Genomic DNA, 12,717 nt, shown 5'->3' with positions numbered 1-12,717 from the left:
AGGACTGAGAATGGATTTTATCAGATGACCACTAAGATCCATTCCAGGTAGCAAACTGCATTATTTGCAAACAAATGTCTTTTCTTTCATTTTTGATGACACTTACCTTGCACAATGATGTATGCGGTTGCATGAATACTATCTATATTGTTGGCTGCAAAACATATATACTCCCCGCTATCTTCCTGTATTACTTTTTCTATATAAAGACCACCAGAAGGAGTAATGTTGACACGTGGATCAGTTGGTAAGGGCGTTCTGTCGCCTTTTGTCCAGGAAATCCGAGGCTGTGGGTGGCCAGTGGCACTACATTCCAAAGTGACACTTTCTCCAACCAACACTTCTGTGTTCTGTGGTTGGATAACAAAACTGGGTCTAGCTATTCCAAGAACAAAAAAGAAAGAGAGAAAGAAAGAAATTAAAGCCTTGAAACCATTTCCACTAATGTAATACCCTGCTTTGTCTAAATACCTGAATAGAAGGAAATATTCACTTTGGTGCCAACATCTTCTACCTTTGCAATGGATTATATCAAAGGGTGTCAAAAACAAAACAAAACAATCTTTGAAAGAAGACTTTTTTTTAAAGTGTCATCTTAGTTTTGAGGAATACAACTCATTAACTAAGGTTGGATGTGGTTTATGAGGTCCGAACTACAAATATTGACACTCTCTTACAAACGTCATCTTTCAAGGTTTCAAACATCCTATTATTCTTCTATTTTTGTTGGGGTAGAAGGGTGAAAATTAATCAAGTTTTCAGAAAAATGAAATCTAGTAATTCATTTTAAACTACTCAATTCTCTCCCACTTTAGATAAATGTACAATTTTTTTTTCTCCTTTTTTTTTTTTTTGGCGGGGCAATGGGGGTTAAGTGACTTGCCCAGGGTCACACAGCTAGTAAGTGTCAAGTGTCCGAGGCCGGATTTGAACTCAGGTACTCCTGAATCCAGGGCCAGCGTTTTAACCACTGCGCCATCTAGCTGCCCCCTAAATGTACAATTTTAAAGAAGCCTAATTCAGCCTCAGACACTAACTGTGTGAGACTAGGCAAGTCATTTAACCTCTGTTTGCCTTAATCCACTGGAGAAGGAAATGGCAAACTACTCCAGTACCTTTGCCAAGAAAATCCCATAAGGAGTCAGGAAGAGTCACACACTACTGAAACTAGTGAACAACAGTACAACTAGGATTTTCATACTATCTTGTGTTTCTATTTTTTCTACTTTGCATTAACTCCATACCTATTTATCATGTTTAGTATCTCTGTAGTATCCCATAATGTGGAATCAGTCAATTCCTTAGTCTTTGGCATTTGGTATAGCAGTGGCATAAAGGATAGAGCACTGGACTTGAGTCTAAAAAACCTAAGTTTGAATCTTGTCTCAGATACTTACTACCATTGTGGCACTGGGCAAGTCATTTTAACCCTGCCTCAGCCTCAGTTTTCTCCACTGTTAAATGGAGATTATAATAGTATCAACTTCACAGGGTTGTTGTGCAGATCAAATCTCATACACACACACACACACAAAGCTCTTTAAAGAGCACATTAAAGTGCTATATAAACATGAGCTATTATTAGTGATGTGATTTGGATAGTTTCCAATTTTACACTGTTATAAAGAGTGCTACTAAAGAACCTCTTTGTATAAATTACTTTCTTTCACAATATATTACTTATTTTAGTCCTACAAATTGTTAAAAGTATATAAACAGTAAAACCCTTACTATTCTCTTTCCTATTCTATGTCAAGCCATGACAGTTGCCCCTAAACAACATAAATAGTTTCATTTAAGACTATTTAAATTCTCTTGCCCATAAAGTAACTAATTTATTGGGGGAGGGGGAATTGTGCTAAGGAAAGCATAATTGAAGTTAACGGGTTGAATATATGAAGAGTCTTGCTTCAGTAACACAATTTTCAACTGGCTCGACTTTCAACTGAAATACCATTCTTCTTCTTTCTTCTTCTTCTTTCTCCTTCTCCCTTCTTCTTCTTCCTTCTCCTTCTTCTTCTTCTTCATCAGCAGCATCATTATCTCCACTAGATTCTTATAAAGATGACAACACAACTCACCATCAAGAGGGCATGCTATGTATCTTGATCTAGTCCAGCCCCACTCCACTAAGTAATGATGAAGGGTCTAAGGACCCATTCAATAATTTAGATCATTCTGTGATTAATGTTAGTCCTTCACACTCATTCTCGTGACCAAGGTTCAACATTACATAGCTGTTTGCCCAAGATGGAATTGGACTATGGAATACAACAGGTCAAACTATTCCACTGGTTTTGAATTTCCCAGCTTAGCCTACTCAGCATTCTGCTGCTAACAAAGTAAGCTACCTAATATGGACTAAAATAATCCTGGAGGCTGGAAAGAGTGAGTGAGTTAAACAAGAAAATTCCTTAGTTGATATCAGCTTACCTGGAGAACCAAAGTATCTGAGGGTGACTTCCTGAGTTTTCACTTCTCCTGCTACATTTTTTGCCATACACTGGTAAATTCCTTGGTCTGTCTCCTGAGTGTTCTGAATCATCAGAGTTCCATCATCTAACAAGTTTAAACGGGAATCTGTTTTCATACTCAGCTCGTTACTGTAAAGATAGAAATCTAGTGGTCTAAACATGTTTTTAAGCACACAAGGAGAGGAGATGCCTCTAAACACAAAGAAAGATACTCAGGAATACATTGGGAAACTGGGGGTTCTAAAATACACAAATCCAAAGGTGCAGCCAAATCATGATACCCCCACCATCTCTCAAGGAAGGCCACCCTTTCTTGGGTAGTCTTATGTAACAAGCAGTCCCAAAGAAGGAGCTATATGCTTACCTCTGTAGTTTTGGTTTTTTTTTTTTTTTTTGGCTAGAATGTAAGCTCCTGGAAGGCAGAGACTCATTTTTGTCTTGGTACAATGCCTTTTAGTAGGTGCATAATAAAAATTTGATGAATGGAACTGAAATATAGGCATAAAGATTTTAAAGTGGACAGAGACCTAGAAACAATTATAAATGCAACCAAGAGATGGAAGGCTTTGAAAAGACAATCTTTTCTGGGGTCTAGTTGACTCAAAGTTTAAAGCAGAAATATATTTACAAACAGAATGAAAAACAATCATTTGGAAACAAACAAAAAAGTTTGTCCATGCTTACCTCCTCCCCACATCACACTTTTATGATAGGCAACAAATTGTTTCTATCCCCAAACTACCCTAAATACCATCTCTGTTTACACATGTGTGATTCCCAGGGCACTTAAAAGCTTTATCCTTCACATGATTTTGAAGATTACTTTAGACAATTATAATCTCTAACTGAAATCCTGCCACATTCAACTCTATTTACACATTCCAACTTTGCTTGGTCATACAGCCAAGTAAGCCAACCAGGGACAAAGGGGCTATCACATATTGCCACATGGCCTTGTTCACCCCACAGTTTATCTTCCTTTCTGATGTGAATTTGCTTTAGATTCTCATTGGCTAGTATACAGAGACAGAAATCATTAGGAATTTTAACAAGATCATGATATGCAACAAGAGGTAAAAGTGTAAACATTTCCCAAAAATCTAACATACTCAATTATATATATGGAACTGAGAAAAAAATATCTTTGCTAGATCATTGAGAGAGACTTTTTTTAAACACAGGCAAAATGCATTACATTTTGGTTTATAAAATGAGTGTAATCTTCAATGTCTAAAGCATTATATTCTTTAAGAAGACAAATATAGGAATATTTTGCTAGAAGGGAAACACTTTTTAAAATCTTAATTTTAATTTAATTTTCCATTAGAAAATTATGATTAAAAATCCCAGAAGGGAAAAAATTAGCTGCAGTATATGGAGCATAAAATTTCCCATATTAAGTAGGGGCTAAAGGACCGTCTTTAACACTTATTTTCTCCGGTTATTCTATTCCTGCCTCCAAACCTTTAGAGATAAAGCTAGTACCTATGAGTAAATAATCTTCTTTTCAACAATTTGCCAAAGCATCTTCCATCCTTTAATCAATAACTCTTGAAATGTCCTAACCTCTAGGACATACCAAATTCTATGCATGGGAACCCTAATATTCCTTCACTCTACATTAATAAGATGGATTTATTCAGTACACGTCTGTGATATAATCACTTAATACAGTTTATGTAATTATTTCACTGCTTTATTTGGTTTTCTTTGTGTCATCTTTATGTCCATATGCACCCATGTTATTTGAGATTAAAAGTTCCTTGCAGGGCTATTTAAATAAATCTCTCTATGTAGTTAATAGGTATGAAAATCAGTATATCTGAAGTCAATTAAATTCAACTTAACATATATTTATTAATGTTCTACTCTCTGGGCACCTAACCAGTGCTGTGAAGTGTAGTGAAGGCTGTTAGGGAGTCTGGAGGCAAGGATGATGAGGGAGTACATTCCCAACCCAAGGGCTCATCTGTGCAAAGCCAGGTAGGCAAAAGACAGAATGTTATGGATAAAGAACAACTAATAGGTCAATTTGACTGAAACAGAGACTGTGATAATCTAAGTAATATAAAATAAGAAAGAAAAAAAGGTAGTTGGAATGCAGATTATGGAAATAGAGATTTGTTTTGTATCCCAGAGGCAATAGAAAGCTACTGGGAATTTGCCAGTAGTGAGTGACAGTCAGAATATGTGTTCTAGGCATATCCATTTGCCCACTATGGGGAAAGTGAATCATTATAATTATTGTAATCATAAAATATAAGCCTATAAATGTTCAAAGAAGGACAAGTTACCTTCATTATCTGGTGTTTCTGATAACTTTCAAAAACACTATTTGGAATTCACAGGGAAAGTTCTTTTTTCATAAGAACTGAATTTATGTACCAAATTCTGTGCTTTTCCTCCAATATTGTCACTATCAAATGGGGACAAATAATTCAGACATTTAAGTCCTTGTCTGTGCTCAACCCCATCCATTTGGATTTGGCTTTGAAAAACTTGCACCCTAAGCTTTGTTAGACATAGTCAGGTTTCACAGCAACAAGTCAAAAAATAATTTTAAACTGTATCTCTTAATACTTCAACTTTCCTTTTTCTACTCAAAATGCTTACAAGAAAAAAGCTATCACCAAAAAATGACAACTATAGACTTTGTATGAAGATTGGGGGGGGGAGACTCAAAAATGGGAAATCAAACGGTGATGTTTTCCAATTTAGGATTAAAGGAAATCTTTTCAAGAATCGTATGTTTAGTTCATGAAAAGATATATGCAGAAATCACTACAGTCCAAACTGGTTACTCAAATTTCTCCCTAGAGGATACCCAGAAACCTTAAACAATAAATATGCAAAGAAATGACCATCCAGCTAAGCCTGCTGGTGGTAATTACCACAGTTTACTATTGTCTGGAGCCATTGCCCTTAAACCATTTAGACTCAAAGACCATAAAGGGTAAACAGAAGGCAGAGAAAAAAAGAAAAAGAGGAGCTTGGGGTGGGGTGGGGGGGAGGGGGAGGGAATTGAATCTGGACAAAGGTAAAAGGAATAAGTAGCTCTTCTTGCTACTGGGCCCAGGCAGCATTGTATATCGAGTTAAAGGCAGTCAGTTAACAAGCATTTATTAAAAGTTTACTGTGTTGGGGCAGCTAGGTGGCACAGTGGATAAAGCACCAGCCCTGGATTCAGGGGTACCTGAGTTCAAATCTGGCCTCAGAGACTTGACACTTACTAGCTGTGTGACCCTGGGCAAGTCACTTAACCCCCATTGCCCCCCTCAAAATAAATAAAAGTTTACTGTGGGCCAGGTACTGTGTTAACTATTTGGCATATAAAAACAAAATGATGGAGCTTTCAAGGTGCCCACATTGTAATGAAGCAGAATATGTTCCATTATTGGGGGGGGGGGAGTGCTCAGGAGAAAATGGCTACATTCGAATTTAGATCAAAATACAGTTGTTAATCTGACTAAGGGCTTTTAAAAGCTCCCATGAATCTCTGTTTGCAGTCTCAAAGCCCAGGGAAAAAAAGCACCAAAGACAGGAGTGAGATGGGGAAAACATAGCTCCTGTTTTTCTTCTCTCAATGAAAGAAGGAATGTGGGTTAAAAAAAAAAAACTCAGTAAATATGGTAGATAGTGATTATTTCACATGAAAAAATATTATGTATCTACTGTACTCCAGTCGAGTTATTCTTCTTTCAACTTACTTGTTTCGAAGCCAAATTATTTCTGGTTTGGGATTGCCTTCAGCCCTGCAAGTGAAGTAGACTGTATTCCCAGAAGTCACATCCACATCCTGAGGCTCTGATGTAATCCTTGGCCTTTCTATATCAAGAAATGAAAAGGAAACATTACTTATTTTAAAACTGTCAAGTAAAACTAAATGAAGATATTTTGCTTTCATAAATTTTTAAAAGAATTTGACAAATGCACCATGGTAAATATTTTATGAAAACTTACAAATGGTCCCCTGCACAGACGACTAGTTTATACCTTGAACATTACAAATGAACTGAAAACTGCTTACTAAGACCTGTCTCTAAGAAATTGTATAGATTAATATAGCAAAGGAGGTTTGGAAAGTGAATGTCAAATAGCTATTACATCCCTATGGTAGGCCCCATACTTAAGAGGATAATTATTCAAGCAGCAGACCAAAATGCATGACCAAAAACCCCAAAACAAAGCAAGTGAAAAATAGGAACCAGCTAACAGGGATAAACCCAATTTATATTGTTTTCTTTCATGTTTACATAGCCCCTTAAGTTGTATGAATGTTTCCAAACCATAATTCTGTCCAATAGGTAGATTTGAGTGTTATCTCCATTTCATAGGTGAGGACCCAATAAATCATGAAAAATACTACTTTTGTTTTATTTTGTTCACGTCATACTTCCTAAGTTTTGTATCGGATCCATCTATTGTATTCCTGTAGACAAAAAAAAAATAGAGTAAAGACATCTAATGAATGGGAATCGGAAACAGCACAAACTGTCCCCAGCAGTCCAAACCCATAAATAGCTCTATGCCTAGTTACAGAGATGGACTCAGAAGACCTGAATTCAAATCCCAATTTTGTTATTTACTACTTATGTGACCTTAGATAAGTCATTTCTCTTCCTCCCAAGGCTTTATTTTCTTCATCTACAAAAGAAGAGGTTGAGAACAGATGTTCCATTAATTAGAGATGCTCCATCTCTAAAATCAATCTCTGGTTTTAACACAGATATTCTTAAGCAATTAAGAATGAAAATTACACATAATGAAACCATGTACATCTGGTTTATCTGGAGGAGGATGGCACAAGCCAAATTCAAATGCCAAAAAAGTTAAATATAAATTACCTTAATGAAATCACAAATACAAGTTGGTGGCCACAGACTTCTGATTTATTTCGAGTCAACTCACAAGCTATAGTCTCTATCCATCATGCTTCTACTCTACTATCTTTGCCATATTTCTCTTCAAATCGGGTTATGATGGTCTCCTTAGGAATTTTTTTTAATAATAAACATTTTTATTGAAAGTTTTGAGTTCCAAATTTTATCCCTCCTTCCTTCCCTCACCTTCCCACTCCCTGAGGCAATAAGCAATCAGATATAGGTTATACATGTGCAATTATGTAAAACATTACCATATTAATCATTTTATATAAGAAAACTTGAATAAAAGGAAAAAATGAAAGAAAGTAAAATGAAATCATGCTACAGTCTGTGTTAAATCAATATCAGTTCTTTCTATGGAGAGGGATAGTATGCTTTATCATTAGTCCTTTGGGATCATCTTGGATCATTGTATTGCTGAAAACAATTAAGTCATTCACAGTTCCACATCAAACAATATTGCTGTCACTTGTACGATGTTCCTTAGGAATTATTTTTAAGTTCTGGCTTCTTATCTAACTTATTGTTATATTGTTTCTCCCAGAGTAATCTCTAAGGAATAGGGGTGTGAATCTATAGCACTCATAGGAGTGTGAGTGTGTACGTGTGCGTGTGTGTGTGTGCATTTATCGAAAACCAGGACGCCACCCCCTGTTGAGAAAGCATGAGATGACCTTTCTTAGGTCATCCTGGCATTCCAGAAGTTCATGGACCTCCTGTAAGCCATGTTAATCAATGGACTTGAATGCTACCAGCCAATTAGCTTAGAGCTGTGTGTGTGGGGACCGCCCCTTTTCCAGTTCGACATGGGGCTTCCGGTGGAACAGAGGGGAATTCAGTCTCTTGGATAGCTAGATGAAAGCAGCTTTCTCTCTCTCTTTGCTAACCCCTAATAAACTTTAATAAATGCTTAAAAGCCTAAACTGTTGCTGAATTTATAAGTAAACTTAGCTAGTTCTACCACACACACATACCCTGGGGGGTAGGTAAGGACACACACATTAGATTTTAAACATCACAATATATACATGTGTACTCATGTGTGTGCACGTACACTTGTGTGTGTGCCAGAGACCACATGAGCAGATGATGAAGGAAATCAGAGTGAACAATGTGGAAATTAGGCATCAGCTATATAAAAATGTATAGCATCAGGGGTAAAATAAATTTAATAGGTTCTGCTTTATGGGGTGGTTTTGGGGGGGGTGAGGCAATTGGGGTTAAGTGACTTGCCCAGGGTCACACAGTAAGTGTCAAGTGTCTGAGGCTGGATTTGAACTCAGGTACTAACTCCAGGGCCTGTGCTCTATCCACTGCACCACCTAGCTACCCCTGCTTTATGTTTTAATAAGATCATTGAATTTAAAGCTAGGAAGAAACTTAGACATGGTTTAATCCAACCACCTCATTATACAAGGGATGAAAGTGAGGCCCAGAAAGAAGTGACTTGACCAAGGACATGTGATTTATAATCATCAGAGCCAAAATTTGAACCCAGCACTTCTGTATCTAAATGTAGTGATAAAACCACTGCACCACAATGCCAACATTATCTCTCCTTTTGGAGATGAAATGAATAAATTTTGGCAACAGCATTTGTCAGGCTAGATAGTGATTAAGTTTTCTCAATTACAGAAGTTTAAATATGGTTTAATCAATATACTTCGTGAGAAGATCCAGAGGACATAAATAAAAGGAAGAAAATTTAAAATAAATGTCTTCATATTATCCTCAGGTATCAAAACAAACCAATGTGCTTCCCTTTTTATTTTTACTAATTAGGACTGGAGTTGAGCAATTAGGTACCATTTCCCAGCCATTTTCTTTTTGTTTTTTGTTCGTTTAATTTTTAAAATATCCTTTTCTCCCTGTGAACTTAGAACCCTAATGGCCATAGGAACAAAATACGGGAAGGGAACAGAAATTGACAGCATACACTCATCCATAGGGACTCCATTTACCTTGCAGTTGAAACCTATTTATATTATCATGACTTATTAGAATGTGAGCTCCTTCAAATATAAACATTTCAATATATAAAAAAATAACAAAAAGATTGTGTAGGAAACTGTAAATTTCTGTTGGATATAGTTTTTGGGGGGCAGCTAGGTGGTGCAGTGGATAAAGTGCCAGCCCTGGATTCAGGAGGACCCAAGTTCAAACTTGGCCTCAGACACTTGATATTTACTAGCTGTGTGACCCTGGGCAAGTCACTTAACCCTCACTGCCCTGCCTCCTCCAAAAAAAGAAAGAAAAGAAGGACATGGTGTTTTTGGTTTTTTTTTAAAGAAATACACACCCATACATATATGTTATAAGGTTGTAAGAAAATTGTAATGTCATTTCTTTAACAACTCAGTTATCAACAAAGCCTTTCTGGACTGCTCTACTGTCACTAGTTCTTAAAGTTCTTCATCTCTTCAAATTACCTTATATTAACTTTTCTTTGTTCACGAAAGGCAAAGTGATAGAGTAGTGTTGAACCAGGAGTCAGAAAACCTGAATTCAAATCCTTTCTTAGGCACTTATTATTAGCTATGTGATCATGAGTAATTTACTTAAGCACTAATGAGTCCCTCAGTTTCCTTACCATTATAGCATATGTCACTATGTTATAAGGAAAGAGCTTGGCAAACCTGAAAGACCATATAAGTTATTACTATGTTTATATTCTCCTAGTAGAGCATTAAGTTCCTTGAGGGGAGGGACTATTTGGTTGTACCTATTTGTATCCCGAGTGACTGGAATGGTTCCTTGCACTCAATACAATTGAACTGTATTAGCTCAATAGCTGATTTATAATAGTTACTAAATAAGAGAACAGACCTCAGGACTAGGTATGAGAGATGCTAAGATCTCACTCATAAATGACATATGAAACAGAGAAGACCATAATAATACAGAGGGAATGGAATATGTTTCTACCATAAAACACACATTCAATGCCAGTTGTGGGGAAAAAACACCTTAAGAGGTTTTCTTATCTCTCTTCTTTAGTAGTTTTCCCGATATCCATAATGGTGTTCAGAATATATTGAATAGCTGATAAATACAAACCAACATTTTCCTCCCAGTGTCAATTTTCAGTTTTCCATTTAGTCCTCTCCGGGTGGTCATACATGAGCCAACATAATGAAACTTGAGTACTGATGCAATATTACCTATTGTAGTGCTAGACTCCATTTAAAGCCAGGAAGGGAACAGAAATTGACAGCATACACTCATCCATAGGGAAAAAGACTCATGGCAGCTGATGAATGGGAATAGGAAACATCACAAACTCTCCCTTATGATCCAAACTCACAAACAACCGGTTAGAGTGATGGATTCAGAAGACCTTAGTTAAATCCCTATGATGCTATTCACTATATATATGACCTTGGGCAAGTGATTTCCCTTCTCTAGGCTCATCTATCAGATGTTTGTCCTTTATTCTGGGAGTGGACCATGGCATTGGAGTGATGTCATCACTTGCAACGAACTGGATTCAAATGAGGGAAGACTATGCAAAGTCACCAGCCTTACTCTCTCCTCTAGAAGCACCTGGGTCCAGTGGAAAGATATGCATCAGGATGACTGGAGATGGCCCTGGATATTTAAGGCAATTAGGGTTAAGTGACTTGCCCAGGGTCACACAGCTAGTAAGTGTCTGAGGTGAAATTTGAACACAGGTCCTCCTGACTCCAGGGCCAGTGCTCTATCCACTGTCCCACCTAGCTGCCCCATCTATCAAAGAAGAGACTAAGAACAGATGTTTTCTTAAAGTCACTTTAAATCCTATGATTCTAAGATACAACAGCTTATACCTGTTTAATTATACGACTGTCTCTGGTTACATCATGAAATCCTTTCTGCATTATCTATTGGTCATTTTTTGTTAGTTACAGTAAGATCATTTCTCCTCCTAAAATCCTGGTACCTACAGTGAATTACTGAGATAAGATAAGAAAATGGTTACAGTAATGTCCCCTGTGATGAGCAGCATGAGATATCAGGGAAGCTGCTCTCAATAATAAGCAATTATCCTCCAAGAAAAGAAAAACCCAAAGTTTTATTATCAAAAATGGCACTGAGGAAACAGAAAATAGCAATTCCTTTGCAGCTTTCTGAAATTTATTTTTTAAAAATAAATTTAAGGCCAAGTAGTAACTAGTTGTTGTATGGATAGCTGTGCCTATTTAAGACATTATAGCCTTGCATGCATTCTTGGAAATACCCAAATACAATTGGAAATCCAATCTGGGAACCTGATGAGGCTCATTTCAGTGCTGGCACTTAAGAGAAACTGAATTGGCATTGTGCCAAGGGAAAACTCACCACAATTCAGTTCTTCTGGTGTTATAGTGGCCACAGATCTCCCTTGGATCCTCCTGGGATATTCACAGGTGGCAGCTGCCTGGGCATTCCCAGACTCTGCATATGTCTTTAATAAGTCTGCCAACCACAGGATTTCACAGTCACAATGGAGAGCATTTGAATCCAATCGCCTTTGAACAAAGAAATAGCCAGTGATAAATTAAAGAAAGAAATTTGGGTGTTATGGTTCAAAACACAAATATAATTCATTTTTAAAATATTGCTAACTACTCACTCTGCACACAGCCCCATGCTGGATGGACATGCATGATATAAAGTTGTATACTATATCAGAACAATCCTTCCCTGAAAAGGCTTACAAATCTAATTGAAGGTATACAGAAACACAGAACCCATGAATACTATAATCAGAAGGTCCCTTTGAATTCATCTGGCCCAGCACCTGAACTAAATGAAGCACAAATCCCATTGGTATCATTCCCTGAAAAGTGATCATCCTATGTTCCGTTTCAACAGCTCTGGTGGTAAGGAAATTCACTATTTAATGAGGAATTCTGTCCTATCTTTGGACAACTCTAATTATAGGAAAACTCTTCCTTATGTTTGACTGAAATCTACTTCATTGTAGCTTCTACTCACTTACCTTCCTCAGTCCTCTCTGGGAGCAAAAGAGGGCAAGTTTAACTCAAATGAAATTCCTATAAATTTGTAAATTCTGAAGAGCTATCATTTTACCATCAGTTTTCTTCTAAGTAAATTCTGAATCAATACTGATGATGGTTTTGAGATGGTTACAGATCTTAGAGGCAATAAATATACAGGGATCTTAGAGGCCATCGATGTCCAAGCTCCTTATTTTACAAATGAGGAAACTTAGGTTTAAGAAGTTAAATGACTTGATCAAGGCCACACAGGCAGTACCCATCAGAGGTGGGATTTGAACATGTCATCAGAATATTAGGCTGGAGTTTATTCTAAAATACCATGCTGGGGCAGCTAGGTGGCGCAGTGGATAGAGCACAGGCCTTGGAGTCAGGAGTACC

General features: G+C 37.0%; 1 protein-coding gene across 1 annotated transcript in view; it reads right to left on the bottom strand.

Annotated features, from left to right (window-relative positions):
• PXDN (peroxidasin) overlaps positions 1–12,717 on the bottom strand; it is a 150,384-nt gene that overhangs the window by 42,506 nt on the left and 95,161 nt on the right. Inside the window, exons 7-10 of the mRNA XM_043985908.1 lie at positions 11,675–11,844; positions 6,182–6,299; positions 2,434–2,603; positions 107–379 (exon numbers count right to left, since the gene is read on the bottom strand). Of these exons, the coding sequence (XP_043841843.1) occupies positions 107–379; positions 2,434–2,603; positions 6,182–6,299; positions 11,675–11,844 (731 nt within the window). The remainder of the gene's footprint in view (positions 1–106; positions 380–2,433; positions 2,604–6,181; positions 6,300–11,674; positions 11,845–12,717) is intronic.

Source organism: Dromiciops gliroides, chromosome 2, assembly GCF_019393635.1.
Source record: "Dromiciops gliroides isolate mDroGli1 chromosome 2, mDroGli1.pri, whole genome shotgun sequence".
Taxonomy (NCBI): domain Eukaryota; kingdom Metazoa; phylum Chordata; class Mammalia; order Microbiotheria; family Microbiotheriidae; genus Dromiciops; species Dromiciops gliroides.
Note: the sequence above shows the minus strand (reverse complement) of the source record. Positions and strands in the feature narration are given on the sequence as shown.